The sequence below is a fragment of the Oryx dammah genome, unplaced genomic scaffold (genome assembly GCF_014754425.2).
Source record: "Oryx dammah isolate SB20612 unplaced genomic scaffold, SCBI_Odam_1.1 HiC_scaffold_20, whole genome shotgun sequence".
Taxonomy (NCBI): Eukaryota; Metazoa; Chordata; class Mammalia; order Artiodactyla; family Bovidae; genus Oryx; species Oryx dammah.
The window spans coordinates 68,323,346-68,340,658 of NW_024070204.1; the positions used below are offsets into that span (position 1 = coordinate 68,323,346).

The 17,313-nt window shown below is 36.0% G+C and overlaps 1 protein-coding gene across 4 annotated transcripts in view; it reads right to left on the bottom strand.

Annotated features, from left to right (window-relative positions):
* RANBP17 (RAN binding protein 17) overlaps positions 1 to 17,313 on the bottom strand; it is a 349,515-nt gene that overhangs the window by 300,072 nt on the left and 32,130 nt on the right. For all 4 annotated transcript variants that reach the window (XM_040262770.1, XM_040262768.1, XM_040262769.1 and 1 more), the window contains 7 exons: positions 16,437 to 16,502; positions 9,918 to 10,022; positions 8,979 to 9,144; positions 6,215 to 6,288; positions 3,896 to 4,015; positions 2,387 to 2,533; positions 1,030 to 1,202 (listed from right to left, as the gene is read on the bottom strand). In XM_040262770.1, the coding sequence (XP_040118704.1) occupies positions 1,030 to 1,202; positions 2,387 to 2,533; positions 3,896 to 4,015; positions 6,215 to 6,288; positions 8,979 to 9,144; positions 9,918 to 10,022; positions 16,437 to 16,502 (851 nt within the window). The remainder of the gene's footprint in view (positions 1 to 1,029; positions 1,203 to 2,386; positions 2,534 to 3,895; positions 4,016 to 6,214; positions 6,289 to 8,978; positions 9,145 to 9,917; positions 10,023 to 16,436; positions 16,503 to 17,313) is intronic.

Below are 17,313 nucleotides of genomic sequence, written 5' to 3' on the forward strand. Positions count from 1 at the left end.
ACCAAAGAGTATATAGAAATGGTAAATAAGCACAAAAAGATGTTCAACATTATTAGTCATTGAAAGTGAAGTCACTCAGTTGTGTCTGACTCTTTGTGACCCCATGGACTGTGGCCCACCAGGCTCCTCCTTCCGTGGGATTCTCCAGGCAAGAGTGCTGGAGTGGGTCGCCATTTCCTTCTCCAGGAGATCTTCCCAACCCAGGGATCGAACCCGGGTCTCCCGCATTGCAGGCAGACGCTTTACCGTCTGAGCCACCAGGGAAGCTCTATTAGTCATTAAGGGAATGCAATTTATACCAACAATGAGGCATCACATCTGTCAGAATCACTAAGTTTTCAAAACTGACAATATCAAGTGCTGATGAGGATGCAAAGCAATTGGATCTTTCATAAACTGCTGGTAGGAATGCAGAACGAAATGGGCACTTTGGAAAATGGTTAGGCAATTTCTTTTAAAGTGAAATACACATTTACCTAGCAACCCAGATCTCACACCTAGGTATTTACCCAGGAGAAATAAAAACTTACATTCATACAAAAATCTGTATAGGAACACTTAAACAGAAAGAATCCAAATGGTGAATGGATTAATAAGCTATGATATAGTCATAAAATGAAATACTATTCAGAATAAAAAGTAAAGAACTACCAACATAAAATGGAAAAATTTCAAATGCATTATGCCAAGGGACAGAAGCCAGACTAAAGGGCTACACACTATATGATTTCATTTACGCAGCATTCAAAAGGGGCAAAAATTTTAGGAAAACAAAACAGATTAATAATTGCTAGAGGCTAAGGATCGGGGGAAAGGTCTGACTACAAAGGAACCTAAAAAAACTTTCTGGGGTGATGGAACTATTTTATATTTTGATTGTATTGTTAGTTAAACTCAAATGTATACATTTGTCAGAACTCATAAAACTGAAAAAGGTCAAATTTTACCACAAGTAAATTATACTTCCATTTTAAAAAAAGCCAAGATGCAGAAGATGAAAATTCAACAAAAACACTTAGCTTTCAATACCTCACAACTACGGCAACAGATTCCAAGCGAGAAGTGATAAAGGCCTTCGTGATTTCTGGTGCATAAGTGTCTAATAAGTGGGGTTCAGTTGATTTCACAAAAGGAACTGATGCTACCATCCTTTGCCACAGAGTTAATAAATAATGAACACTGTTGGGAGCAAATTCCCAATGCTACAAAAAAATAAAGCAAATGTTATTTAAACTGATATCATATCTTCCTAGAATAAGAACTGCAGAGGCAAAATAACTAAACATACATTTAAAACTAAACTTATTCTAACATTAATGAACATTTAACATAGCAAATTTTATATCTTTGTGAACATCCTTCTAATCTTCTTTCCATGAATATTTTTAACAGAGCTGATATCAGGTGGAAAATATGGTTTTGAAACTTCTCCCCAAACTTATAAAAAGAATTTTTCCAAAAACTAATCTGTAAAACTTTATTTCTCCACATAGATTTTGCCACAGTTTCTCAATTCACTTTTTAATTATTAGATTAGATGGCCTCTAAATTATTATTATAAAATTTGTTACAAAGAACTTTTTCCTAAAATCTTGCAGTGAATACTTTTAGCAAAGTACTTTAATCGATTTTTTTTTTAAATCCCTACCAAATCTTATCAAGAAAGTATTCTTTCAATTTTGGTTTCCTCAGTGTGTATGCCCAGCAGTGGGATTGCTGGGTCATATGGCAGTTCTATTTGCAATTGTTCACCGCAGCACTGTTTATAATAGCCAGGACATGGAAACAACCTAGACGTCCATCAGCAGATGAATGGATAAGAAAGCTATAGTACATATACACAATGGAGTATTACTCAGCCATTAAAAAGAATACGTTTGAATCAGTTCTAATGAGATGGATGAAACTGGAGCCGATTATACAGAGTAAAGTAAGCCAGAAAGAAAAACACCAATACCGTATACTAACACATACATATGGAATTTAGAAAGATGGTAACGATAACCCTGTATGTGAGACAGCACAAGAGACACAGATGTATAGAGCAGACTTTTGGACTCTGAGGGAGAGGGAGAGGGTGGGATGATTTGGGAGAATGGCACTGAAACATGTATACTATCATGTAAGAAACGAATCGCCAGTCTAGGTTCGATGCAGGATACAGGATGCTTGGGGCTGGGGCACGGGGATGATCCAGAGAGATGATATGGGGTGGGAGGTGGGAGAGGGGTTCAGGATTGGGAACTCATGTACACCTGTGGTGGATTCATGTCAATGTATGGCAAAACCAATAAAGTATTGTAAAGTAAAATAAAGTAAAAATAAAAATTAAAAAAAAGAAAGTATTCTATTTACAGTTTAGCATCAACTATGTATTTTTACTTACCTGTAGACTAGTAATGGTAAAATTGGCAATCAATCTGATAACTTCAGGATATTCTTTCACCATAACTAATTCTCCCAGCTGATAATTTGTCTTTAAACGAGCCAAAAATCGACAAAATTCATGATAATTACCTGGATCAGACAAACCCTAAATTATGAGACAAAAAGAAAGGCTATTTAAAAAATTTTAAAATAAACCAAACTAATCACCATCAATAAAATTCCAAGAATATTTTACTAAGTCTCAGTGTTTTCATGGGTACTTCCTGCACTTTGCATCAACTGGGTAGGTATCAATTTTAAAAAAATGATTCCCACTGGGCTTAATGTTATCATAAATAATTAATAATAAGGAATTCATAGTAGAGGCTTCGGAGGAAGCTTTGACCATGATGACTAAGTCATAATGTTTGGTAACCATTATATTACCCAAAAAATTTGCATGAGAGAAAAGTGAGAGACTGAGAGAGAAAGTGTGTATGTGTCTATTGTGGGTTAAACAGAAGTCAGTACAAGAACTGAAAAATATGTAAGATGGAAAATAAGAATGGCTCTTGAAATCCTAGCAAAGAGCAATACCACTACACTTAGATTAAATGTGTACACACAAATAACAGAAATATATTTTAATTCAACAAGTATTTATTGAGTATCCACAGGTATGATGTCCTCAAGCAACTCCCCATCTCTAAATCATTCATATAAACTGCTGCCATGTACAGCAGAAAGTTTAACAAAAGTACTATAATATATAGAAGTAACTCTGGGAGAAGGACAGATGAAAACAAAAGACCAAGAAAGGTGTCCCCAGGAAGCCCCTTGAAGACAGGATGTGTATTATTACCTTTATAGTTTGAGAAGTTTGTCTCTCAAAAGTTATTAACAGCCAAAAGACTTAGATAAACCTCCTTAAATCATCATTTAATCTTTTAATTTCTGTACTTTCACTACAGATATTTTAAACCAAAAACTAAAGTGAAACAAATTTTATCCAGACACCCAAAATCACTAATTAATAATGGCTTTGCAATTCTCTAAAATGAATATTGCCAACTGAAGATTTGCAGTTAACATAGAGAGTAGATTTAAAAATCTACAAACTCTTACTGCCCACAAGAGGACAAAAAGATATTATTTCATAATTTAAAGCCACTTATTTCAATATTAACATCCAGATTTATACTGCCTTCTAGTTTAGAATACAGATATAACTCTAATCACGTCAGTAATTTAAGAAGCACAAGCAAAACACAATGGTAAAAAGCAGAAGCATAATAAAATATGCAACTTCTATTCCTATGGGAAAAATAAAAACAACACAGACATCAGTCAGGAAAACATGCTCTTTTAAAAAATGCCCATTTATACTACAGATGAGAGAGCTAAGAAAGAAGACTATGATATGTATTTTCTTCCAGGATCATAACCATGTCATAAGTTTATTATGCACCTTTCAGCAGAAAAACTGTATTTATATATGCTAATGTTAATTAAATTACTTCATAAATACCTGAGGGTTTTCAAGTATCCTTTTTACTCCCTTAATTAAATTACCAAGGTACTTAGCACGTTCAGGACTGCTAAATAAGGACCTTCTTGTAGAAGCAAATTGAACTAAACACGAAAGTGCCTAAAAAAAAGAACAACAATTCATCTCAACTTTAAAAGTAACTATGGCCACACGAAAGGAACACTAGTTTTTACATTAAAATTTTAAAAATTTTAATGATGAAAAAGCATTATAGAATCCCCAAAACAATGTAAACTAAATATCATCGATCATTACCACCATCCATAAATCTTCAATCCCACCATTAGAATTTCTATTTGCATATAAAATTCCTCTAATATTTTTGTATATATTACATACACCAGAGCAGAGCCAGGACCTAAATACACTCAAAAGGCTCCCAATTGCTGTTGCTGCCTAAACCTTTGTAAACTGATGAATCAGGTGCTTCACCAAAATGAAAAAATGAAAACATCGTGTTGTTGCAGAGTATGTTTAGGAAATACTACACAAAATGCTCTGCAGTATCCTGTAAGTAGGAAAAAATCTGTAACTTTATTTAATCTAGCATGTCCCAAATATATCTGGTGACAGACCATCTTGCCCACGCCATTTATTAATATCTTGAGAACAATTTGGAAAATGTTCCTGAGAGAGTTAGATAGCCTATAAAAATTCCCACAGACTATCTATCAGTGGCCTAATTATCTTCTTTAAGTTAATACTTTATCAGACAATTTCACTACTCAGGTTCTTAATTCTCCTACTGGAATTCACTGAAGCCTTTCATTTATTAATTGAGAGGCCCCAAACTGGCCCACATATGTTTTGTTTCAGTCCACATATGTATATCTGCCAACTTATAAAAAAAATAGAATTATCTGTCAATATTTAAATATTTCAGATAGGCGATTTCACATAAAATGTCTGGCTCTCAAGGCAAGGATGAGAATAGGGACAAAAAAATCAGTTTAGATGTTACTCAGTTTGTCACAGTCCTTAATGTTAAAAACAAAAAACACAAGCAAACAAACATCCCAAAAAACAAAACTTCTTTCTGATGTGTAGAAGGTTTAGGAATGACTAATACAATTAAAAATATGTAGAGGTTTGGGGCCAAAACCACTGAGTTTGAACCTCAGCTCTAAAATTTAGTTCACCCTCCTTAAGAAAGTCATTATGCCATTCTGGGTCTGTTGACTTGTCTACGTAATGAAGATAACAATACTCACCTTGCAGGGCCACTGTGAGAATGAAGTGAGGTAAGAATCATAAGATAGGCATGCACAATGACTGTTAGCAACATTCTCTTAAAGCAGTTTTCCATTCTACTTTTTAAGCACCAGCAGCTTGTTTGTTTTATCCCTAAACATAACTGTAAACATAACATGAAACCATGGTTTTTTTAAACTACAGAAGGCTGAAGTTCTGTGGTACCATATAGAAACATGAGTGTCCTGTGAAAACCAGTTTAAAAACCACTCCCTTAATAAAACCCTCGTTTTGAGAGCAAGCATGTTTTTAAGGAGAGGGGGCAGTGTTTTTGTCAACCTATTCCTCCCTTCTAGGCAATGACGTATCTAAACAAACATACTGCTCATATGTACTTTAAATCAAACCTTTTTTTTTTTTTTTAGGAAATGACAATATAAGAATCCTCCAATTTTACTTCTACAAGTTTAGATATTAAAGTGACAACTTTTTCTTTTTTTTTCAATTTTGCCTGGTCTCTATTTTAGATTCCACAAAGATGGAATGCAGAATCTCAAATTTCTATGTAACCAAAGAGTCTGATTTTTTTTAGCACACAATAGAACTTGATTCAAAAAAGAAAATGAACAACTGGAGTGATGAACATAAAACCAAGTGAGCAGATTCCCCTGGTTTCTCATTTGGAGACATCTGACGGGGCTGCATGGCAAGCCTGACATGGAGTCATGCAGTGAAGAAAGAGCTAGAAAGAGGTTAAGAGAAGGGAAAGTACCAGGTGGTGTGGCAAACTGCTGGACTGAGTACCAGAAGAAGAGCTGGGGACTGAGTAGGAAAAAAGATCTTTAGAGGTTGATAGGTTGTCTTGGCTATGGGCATGAACTAAATCACCAGTTATGGGTTTTGGGCTCACCAGTGAAATGGCAGGAACTATAGACTATAAGTAGAAATTGATAAATAGGTTAAGCAATACAAATCCCAAATAGATGATATTAAGAATTTCTTATGAGAGGTAGACTATATCAAGAATATAAATAAAGTAAATATGTACCACCCTGAGATAAATATCACAGGTACTTTTAAATGAAATAATGAATGAGTTTTACTTACTAACTGAGATAGGAGTGGTGGAAGTGAATGATACAAATTAAAGAAAAGATCCAATGTTTCTGGTTCCAGGAAAACTGAAAAAAAAAAAAAAATCTAACACCATTACTTTTCATTCAGTGATACTTAGCACAGTAAGACATTATCATACAAACCAAGACCTCAGCATGTGGCCAATCTTTATTTCTAGTTAGACTAATTCCTTTTAAATTCCTAGCTATTTCTCTTTGAAAGATGGAAATAATACAAAGATAGAATTAGATCAGATGCTCCTTATTTCTATGTAGCATTTACAGTTCTCACTGAGAGAACTGTCTCACTATTTTTATTTATATTACAATAACATAAACATTTAAAAATTCAAACAATATCAAAAAGGAAACAGTACTAAAAAGTATACAATAAAAAACAGCTGTCCCCTACTCCATTCTACCTTTCAACTCTTAGCTGTATTTAAATACGTTTCCAAAGGTCATGCTATATGCACTACATTTCAATCTGACTGCTTTTAGGTATCAAATGAACTTGTTACAGTGTATGTCCAGTCACTCGCCCCTCTACTCCCACCACTCCTCCAACAAACCATCCTCTCTCAAAAATCCATCTACTAGTACAACAATTTGAGATTAAGTCAATTCTACACGTTTATTATGACTACGTAAATAATTCTAACAGCTGAGCCAAGTAAACTATGATTATATCGCATTTCTAACACTCCCTGGATTTAATCTTACCATCTGTTTTGTACTTAGTTGTATGGATAGATATGTCACTAATTCTTTCCAAATGCTCTGACAGATGTGTAAAATGTTCTTCATGTTATTCTCCACATGGTCAGTGACATTAAGACACTTCCATTTCCATTTCCCCCGCTTCCTCCCAGAGCCTTCTTCTTAGACTGACTGCTCCCAAATGTGTTACATAATTATCTTATGTCTGCTGACTGTTATCTTGTGTTAAAGCTTTCCAAAACCCCATATTCTCTATTTTCTTGGCTTGTGTATCAAGTAGATTCCTAAGAGCAAGCACATAAGGGATACATTTCAGAATAATTTACATGTCTGAAAATATTTTTATTCTCTTATACTTGATAATTTCAGTCTAGTTTGAAAATTATTTTCCCTCAGAAATCTGGGAACCATTGCCCTCTAGCTTCCAGTGCTACTGTTGAGAAGTCTAATACTATTCTTGATCCCAGTCCTTTATAGGTGACTTTGTTTCTGGTAGATTTTAGGATCTTCTTTATCACTTTTATTCTGAAATGTCATGATTATGAAATTTAGTATATTTTTTTTTCATTCATTATGGTGGGTACTTACTGGATCTTTCAATCTGAATATTTATGTGTCTCAGTGCTGAGAAATTTTGGTATTGTTTGCAAATTTCCTTCTGCTTTTTCCTGTCCTTTTCTGAACTCCTAATAGATGCCAAGCCTGCTAGTTTCATACTGTAATCCTCTTATATTTTTTTCCTCCTATAAATCTCTTCCTGCTTTTTTTCATTCTGTTTTCTAGGATATTTTATCTTCCAACTCTTCTACTGAATGTTTTATTTTGGCAACTTTTACATTTGGAACAGTCTCTGAACTTCTGTTTTTGAAACAATATTCTGTTCCATGTTTCAGGAATGCATTACCTTTTCTTAATCTCTCTGAGGATATTAATTAACCCTTTTGGAAATTTATTTCTACTCTTTACTTTGTTTCTATTAACTCTCTCCTTTAAAAATGTTTCTTGAGATAATCAGATTCATATGTAATTACAAGAAATAATACAGAGAGATCTTATGTTTTATTCACCCAGTTTCCCCAAATGGTAAGTTGCTACAAAACTAAAGCACAATATTACAATCAAGAAAGCACATTATAAAATCCACCAATCTTATTTGGCTTTCCCAATATTATATGTATTTGTGTGGGTGTTTGTGTGTGTTGGTATGTGTGTATTTAGTCTGCGCAATTTTTACAAAATATGTTGGTTCATGCAAGTATCACCACTATCAAGATACTAAGTTCCTTTTAATTGTTTTAGTCTATAATTTCCGTATTAGAAGTTTTTACCTCATGTATGGTCCTTCTTTACTGTACTGGATACCCTGGAATATGAAACCTCTCCAGTTTAATTTCTCAAGGAAAAAGGCTCTGGTCTTGGGAATTGAGAGGGAAGTGTACTTAGAGAAGGGAAAAGGGCAGTCACAGAGCAGCACAGGTGGTAGAGAAGGTCCCAGGGGGTGTTTGTGCAGAACAGACTCTTCACCAAGCCCTATCAGCCCCATTCCCCACCTCTGACTTCAACAGGAAAACCCTACTCTCATCATCTTTCCGGGATGAGTAAGAGCATATGTGTTTGCTCTTTTTCGGTATCCCTCTCTGTAAAAAAGTAAATTGCAATTCTGGTTTGCTAAGTTAGCTACTCTATTCACTCTCTTCATAACTTTGAAAAATATGATGATATCTCTTGCCAAGTGTTATACCCCCTCCTACTCTGTTTATCTGAAAATTTGAAAACAGAACTCTTCATTTACCTGCCTAAACTTATTTTCCTCCAACAATAGAGCTGTCTTTTTTCCAAAATCAAAATATGAGGTTACTATGAATTAAACTGAGGAAAACAGATTCCAACACTGGTATCAGCAGCTACTTTGGGTTACAATTTTTTAAACTTTTTGATTGCCAAGTAAAAAACAGATAATTGCACATAAGGCAACAATACTGCTTAATCCTATGTCTTTTATGTTGACCATTCCTTATACTAAACTTTCTTCTTACTTGCTCTCCAAGTTGTTGGAATCTGTACTGTGCAAAGATCATCTGCAGATTCATCTGCTGAACTGCCAATGAAGTCAAAGTTAAGGCAGTTGAGAACCAGTTTCAAGACTTGCATTACTAGATTTTGTTGATCCTGATCCTGAAGGTTTAAAGGCTTGGCCAATATCTGAAAAAAATTCAAAGTCAAATAAAATATTATGAAATATATCAATTAGTAATTTTTACTCAACCTGATTTAAATAACTTCAGTGCCAAATTAAAATTAGTTTAAAAAAAAAGAAAAAAGAAAAAAATTGCAAAGGGATGTTGTGGTAATAGACTATTCTCAAACTTAATATTGTAAAATGGGGATAACAACCTTTCATATTTTAATGCAAAATGGAGGTCACCTTTTACAGTTGTGAGAAGCAACTTTAGGACAAATACTTTACACAGCACAAACGTGTAAATGTACAGGATTCATTAGCTCAAAGGAGCAATTGGAACAAACTGAAAATACAATATTCTTCAAGAAAAAGTGGGGGGACTTCATGAATAAACGATACACGTTCAGCTAACAAAGGTTCTGAGAGGCTGTTTGAATGTGGGGGACAGTCGTAAGCTTCTGGAGAACAATCCCGACCCCTCTCAAAGTCTCAGTTAGTTTCTGCAATAATGTACAGTAAGAAAGCAAAGAGACTACCGTCCAAAGACAAGTCACCAAACTACCTGTGGACCCTACCCTATTATGTCTCTATGAAATAAAAGTGAGTTGTTTGGAACTGTTTAGATTCGCGCATACCTACTGTTCTTCATGGGGTCTCAGAGTCAGACACAATTTAGCAACTGAACAACAACTGTACTTAAAAGTATCCACAATCACTCCTCAAAAGCCAGAATGGGGTACTGGGGAATTCATCTGAAATTCTTCTGAAACAGGATGCTCAATTATTAACTTACCTCTTTTAGAAGAGAGCATGCTAGCACTAAAATGTCTTTGAGAGAAGTATCACGAAATGAGGTAGCTATTTTCCTGTGTTTTGCTGAAGGTCTAGAATAATCAACCTAAAAAGTTCAAGATGAATTTATTTAACCAGACTTACCAAACAGCAAAGAAAAAATTCACTATGTAAGAAAAACAATGAAATTAATGATCAAATAATCACAAAGTATAGGGCTAAAAGAGCTTTCAAAAATCTGCTAGGGTAAGTTATTTGTTCAAGGTTACTCAAAGAGCTTGAGTTAGGAGAAGGCAATGACAACCCACTCCAGTACTCTGGCCTGGAAAATCCCATGGATGGAGGAGCCTCGTAGGCTGCAGTCCATGGGGTTGTGAAGAGTCAGACATGACTGAGTGACTTCACTTTCACTTTCACTCAAAGAGCTAATAATGGCAGAGCTGCAATTAGCACCCCATGTTGTTGGATTGTTTTAATTCAGTGCTTTTTCTGCAAACTCTACTGATCCTAAAATTAAAAACAAGAATAAATCATATTTCAGAGGCATTATAAACACACATTATAAAATAATAGATAGATACTATCAACTCCTGAGACATCCATATTTTGCATTGGGCAAGAAACAACCTCCCTGGACCTCAGACTTCATCTATAAAAAGAAAAATCTCTAAGATAATCTTAAAATTCTTATTTTCTGTGAATCAGTAAACTGAATCAGCTAAAGAAAATTCTTGCATATGAAAGTGATATTTCTATATACACCAGATGCGTAGGTCACTGATTCATATATTTTGATATTCTTTAAAAAAATCCCAAGGCAGAAATTATAAATAGTCAGAAATTTGATTTATTACATAAGCCACAGTATATTCCTTCTGAATATTTTACTAGTTAATAATAAGTAATTTTTAAGAATAAGTTTACCAAGAATAGCTGTTGAGCCTCTAATCTAAATATAATATAGCAAAAAGTATGATATTAATACCATTAATAGTGAGACATGACTGAGCGACTGAACTAAATATTTTCATTTATCACCAGAAAACAGCAAACGAAACTGAAGTCTGATACTCTAATGATTTGTTAATACCACAGGCAACAGTTGCTATAGCGTTCCTTTTGCTACCTGAAAAATGAAAATAAACCATTTCCCTTACTGACATTTATATTTGAAAAAAGCAGTGGGATCAGAATTGATTATCTGATACTTCCTAAGCTCCATCATACTATACTTAGATGCCACACTTACTCACAGGAACATGAAACATAACAGAAGTCCAAAGTGATTACAGAGAGCAGTTACTGGGGTCTCTATCCACTATGCAATATTCAAATTAGCATTTGCAGCATTTCTCCCTTTTTTAAAATAAATGTCCATCTGTCTTTTAATAGGTATGTTTCTTCAGTTTCCCTCAATAAGTAAAAACATTTCTCAATACAAATTAGTAATAACATATACCATTATTTAGAGAAGGCAATGGCACCCCACTCCAGTACTCTTGCCTGGAAAATCCCATGGACGGAGGAGCCTGGTAGGCTGCAGTCCATGGGGTCGCGAAGAGTCAGACACAACTGAGCGACCTCACTTTCACTTTTCACTTTCATGCATTGGAGAAGGCAATGGTACCCCACTCTGGTACTCTTGCCTGGAGAATCCCAGGGACGGGGGAGCCTGCTGGGCTGCCGTCTAGGGTCACACAGAGTCGGACACAACTGAGCGACTTCACTTTTACTTTTCACTTTCATGCACTGGAGAAGGCAATGGCACCCCACTCCAGTACTCTTGCCTGGAGAATCCCAGGGACGGGGGAGCCTGGTGGGCTACCGTCTAGGGTCGCACAGAGTCGGACACACAACTGAGTGACTTCACTTTTACTTTTCACTTTCATGCACTGGAGAAAGCAATGGCACCCTACTCCAGTACTCTTGCCTGGAGAATCCCAGGGACGGGGGAGCCTGCTGGGCTGCTGTCTAGGGTCGCACAGAGTCGGACACGACTGAAGCAACTTAGCAGCAGCAGCAGCATACCATTATACAATCTCAATTTATGTACCCTTCACATATTATTTCACTAAATCCTCAAAACTAACCTATATTCACATATGAGAAAATTAAAGTTCACAGGCACACCATATCTGTAAATGGGCTTCTCGGTGGCCCAGTGGTCAAGAATCCACTTGCAAAGCAGGAGACGCAGGAGACCCAGGTTCGATCCCTGGGTTGGGAAGAGCCCCACTCCGGGATTCTTGCCTGGAGAATCCCATGGACAGAGGAGCCTGGAGGACCACAGTCAATAAGTTGCAAAGAGTCAGGCATGACTTGAAGCGACTTAGCACAGCATGCACATCTATAATGCAGAGGGAAGAACCCTGGGTTTCCTGAGCACTGGTACATACTAGGACCTGTGCTAATAATTTACCTAACTAATCATAGTGAGACCTTCGGAGAGTGTCATTCTCACTTTACAGATGGTGATACGTAAGTTTAAACACACTGAACAAAGTAGTAGGCAATAAAGCTAAACTATAAATCCAGGTCTTATTTCAGAGTTACCTTCTAGGCACATGACTTAGCAACTACAACAACTATAGCAACAACAACAAATACATTCTACTTGGGTTACTCATTTAGATGCCCAATGTTTTTGAGAAGAGGGATTATGTATCCATTTTCTACTGTTAAACTATGCCTTAAGAATACTGGAGTGGGTTGCCACGCCCTCCTCCAGGGGCTCTTCCCGACCCAGGGATCAAACCTGGGTCTCCTGTGTCTCCTGCATTGCAGGCAGATTCTTTACCACTGAGCCACCAGAAAGCCCATTTAGAGATATGGTGTGCCTATAAACTTTAATTTTCTCATATGTGAATATAGATTAGTTTTGAGAATTTAGTGAAATAAGCAGTCTTAGCTGTTAACAAAAGCAAGACAACATATAATTCTAAATTTTTTGGAAGTCTCAAGTTTAGATCTTTTTCTTAAAAGACACATCCTGTTACTGATCCTGCATGAATTTACGTGGCTCACATTTGACAACTATAATATTTTATTTTCATTATGGATTGTAGATTTTCCTATTGCCTGGTTCAGAAGTACTTAAAGATATGCTAGTTGAAATTGTTAATGCTCTAAAATTAGGCTGAGCAAAATGTCTCTGCAGAAGCCATGTATTTTTTATCATAAAACCATAAAAGCTTCAGAACTTGAAGCTTTTTCTGAAAAGGTATGTACTTGGTTCTACACAAGATAAGCCTGGAACACCCTGCAACAGGAAGTAAGGAAATGTCCAAAGGATGGCGCTGCTGCTGCTGCTAAGTCACTTCAATTGTGTCCGACTCTGAGACCTCATAGACGGCAGCCCACCAGGCTCCCCCATCCCTGGGATTCTCCAGCCAAGAACACTGGAGTGGGTTGCATTTCCTTCTCCAATGCGTGAAAGTGAAAAGTGAAAGTGAAGTCGCTCAGTCATGTCCGACTCTTAGTGACCCCATGGACTGCAGCCCACCAGGCTCCTCTGTCCATGGGATTTTCCAGGCAAGAATACTGGATTGGGGTGCCATTGCCTTCTCCTAAAGGATGGTGAGTAAATGTCAAATGAACAGAAATGTCAGTTTGAAAAGGTTTCTAATGGCCAAATTTGGGAAAATTTGAGCATCAAAATATAATGTTATTAAGAAACTATAACATATTAAATAAAGTTGGAAACCAGGAATCTGTGCTGATAGAAATAACAAATGAATAAATTAAAAATTTAATGAGATTTTAATAAGGTATTTTCACAGTTTAAACTATCTCCCCACATAATATTTATTACTTACAAAGGAGAAAAGAATAAATTTACAATTGAAGAAGCCTGGTAGAGGCCATCTTGTCAAGTGACCAAATGTAAATCAGATCATGTGCTCCCTGAGAGGAAACAATGAGAAAACCACAGTATCAGCACATCGGCCTACCTACAGCATTCACAGGCAGCCCTCTCAGCCAGCTGGGTCAGGACCAGGCCCCAAAGCCAGCACCCCCACAGCAATCCCGGCTCAGCCACAACAGGAGGGCACATGCAGCCCATAGAGGGGAGATAGAGCATCCAGAGCAACTGACTCCAGTGACCAGGAAGACTGAGCCAGCGGGCCCCCCAAAACACCTTTTATCTAAGACCACTGTTTCAAGACCAAGAGATGTAGCTGATATACCTACTACATAGAAACAAACACAGTTAGACAGAATGAGGAGATGAGGGGTTACCTTCCAAATGAAAGAATCGGACAAAACCCCAGAAAAGGAACTAAACAAAATGGAGATAAGCACTTACCAGATAAAGAGTTCAAAGTAACTCAAAAAAGATGCTCACCAAAATTGGGAGACAAATGGATGAACTCAGTGAGAACTTCAACAAAGAAATAGAAAATATAAAAAAAGAACCAATCAGAACTGAAGAATACCATATCTGAAACGAAAAACACACTAGAGTGAACCAACAGCAGCTTAGAGGGAGCAAAAGAATGGACGAACAATCTGGACCTCAGAGTAGTGGAAACAACCCAACTGCAACAGTTAAAAGGGAAAAGAATTTTTTAAAAAATGAGGTAGTTTAAGGGACTTCTAAGACAACCACAAGTGTATTAACATCTGCATTGTTATAGAGGCCCCAGATGGAGAAGAGAGAAAGAGAAGAGCACATAACATACTTGAGGCCATAATTGCTAAAACTTCCCTACCTTCAGTACCAAAAACAATCTGAATAAAAAATAGGCCTAGGACATGAAAAGATATTTTTCCAAGGAAGACATACAGATGGCCAACAGACATACAAGAAGATGTTCAATGTCACTAATCTTCAGGGAAATGCAAGTCAAAACCACAAGGAGATATCACTTCACATTTCTCAGAGTGGCAATTATTAAATAGACAACAGATAACAAGTGTGGGCAAGGACATGAAAAAAGGGGAACCCTTGTGCTATTGGTGGGAATGTTAACTAATACACCCACTATGGAAAACAATATGGAGGGTCCTCATAAAATTAAAAATGGAACTACCATATGATCCAGCAATTCCACTTCTGGGTATTTATCCAAAGAAAACATGAGTTACAATAGCCAAGATATGGAAGTGTTTATCAATAGATCAATGAATAAAAGAGTATGTGGCATACATACACACAATGGAATATTACTCAGCCATTTAAAAAGAATGAAATCATGTTGTATGCAGTAACATGGGTAGACCTAAAATGTATTATGCTGAGTGAAATAAGTCAGACAGAGAAAGACAAATATTGTATGATTTCATTTACATGTGGAATTTAGAAAACAAAGCAGAAAGACTCATGGACACAGAGAACAAACTGGTGGTTGCCAGAGACAGGGTATGGGAGTTGGATAAATAGGTAAAGAGGATTAAGAGGTACAAACTTCAAGTAATTAATAAGTCTCAGGGATATAATGTACAGCATGAGGAACAGTCAAAAATATTTTAACAGCTTTTTATGGCAACCGATGCTTACTAGACTTAAGTGGTGATCATCAATTCATATATATATATATATACACACACACACACACACACACATATCAAATCACTGTATTTTATACCTGAAACTAACATAATATTGTATGCCAGCTGTACTTCTTAAATATAAACACTACATTTTCCTCTATTATAACATTATTCCATATAAAACAACTCCTCCTTTTGTTCTGTTTGGAACCATGTTAAAAACAAAAGCAGGTGAGGATGTGCTCAATTGCTGAGTTCATAAAGGCACTGGTCGGGGGAAGTGTAGCTTCTGCAAATTCTGCTTTTACAGGGTGAAAACTCAAGCTAGCAAGTGAGTGCCAAGTAGCCTGTTTTTTGATGAGTCCTGCTGTGTATTCCGGAGAAGGCAACGGCACCCCACTCCAGTACTCTTGCCTGGAAAATCCCATGGATGGAGAAGCCTCGTGGGCTGCAGTCCATGGGGTCACTAAGAGTCGGACATGACTGAGCGACTTCACTTTCACTTTTCACTTTCATGATTGGAGAAGGAAATGGCAACCCACTCCAGTGTTCTTGCTTGGAGAATCCCAGGGACGGGGGAGCCTGGTGGGCTGCCGTCTATGGAGGCGCACAGAGTCGGACATGACTGAAGCACCTTAGCAGCAGCAGCAGCTGTGTATCCATTATTGAGAAATCAATTCACCAAACTGCTTGTCTTTTATTTGTAAGGGAATAAAGGCTTGTTTTACTTTTGCATAATTTATTTGTATGATTAGTATATTACTATATACATGGAATATAAAAGAACAATTATCCAACTGCCATAGAGGACCATGTCTGATTTCCTGTTCTTTGTAGTACTTTACTTGTTGTTATTATTTTCAATAACAATAAAAGTATTTCAACACTTAATTATCCCAACAATAAAATACACCGCCCCCCAAAAAAAAGACTTGCTTATTCAGAGTTTTATGCAATACAAAGTTTTACATCAAAGAAACAGCATTACTTAGCAAACTTCATGTCACCATTAGATGGAAAGGCTTACCAGGTTCATTTCCTGAGTCAATTCTGAAAGGATTATTACTCCTATTATGCAGTGTTCCATAGTACCCTTTGGAAAAAATAACAAGTTTAGCCTAAATGGAGACACATGATTGGTTCTTAATGCATAAACCAGTTAATATTTACAAGTAATTAAATCATGAAACATCACATTTTCTTAAAATATTTATTAAAATATATAGAAAAATCAATATGAGGTCCACAAATAAAAATAATTTCATGTTCATTTTCTGAAGGATACATGTAGATATATAGCTGAGTGGGAAAAAACTTAGAATTGCATACACTCTATAAAATATCTTCAGCATGTGTGACTTACAATAAACTAAACCTCAAAATATTAATACGAGAGTTTCATAAGACTACAAATAAGGGACAAAAAACAATTTTTAGCTCTATAAATTTGCTTGAAGGTTACTGAGATAGATGCATTCAATAAATAATTAATAAATAGCTTAGAAATTAATTTAAATCCCTTGACCTAATATCAGGTAAGGTCACTTAGGCCCTTTTAATTTTGTTTAATAGTGTACATGTATTCATTTACCTATGGGTCTATAATGAAGGCATGTGAACTGTCCAGTGCATGGGTAAATAAATACATGACTATCAATATAGTATGATGTTTTAATATAATCAGCTTCCAAGTTAATCTCAATAACTTCCTTCAAATCAAAATTCAGATTTTATATGCATATTATTAACAAATTACCCAACTGCAAAATCATACTAGAGTATGAAAATAAAAATGTAACATCCAATTACTGTGTAATAATTTTAAAAAGCAATACAGATCCTTTTGAAGTCTTAATTTTATAGCTGGTCATTCCTTCTAACTATTACAGAATTTCACTAACACT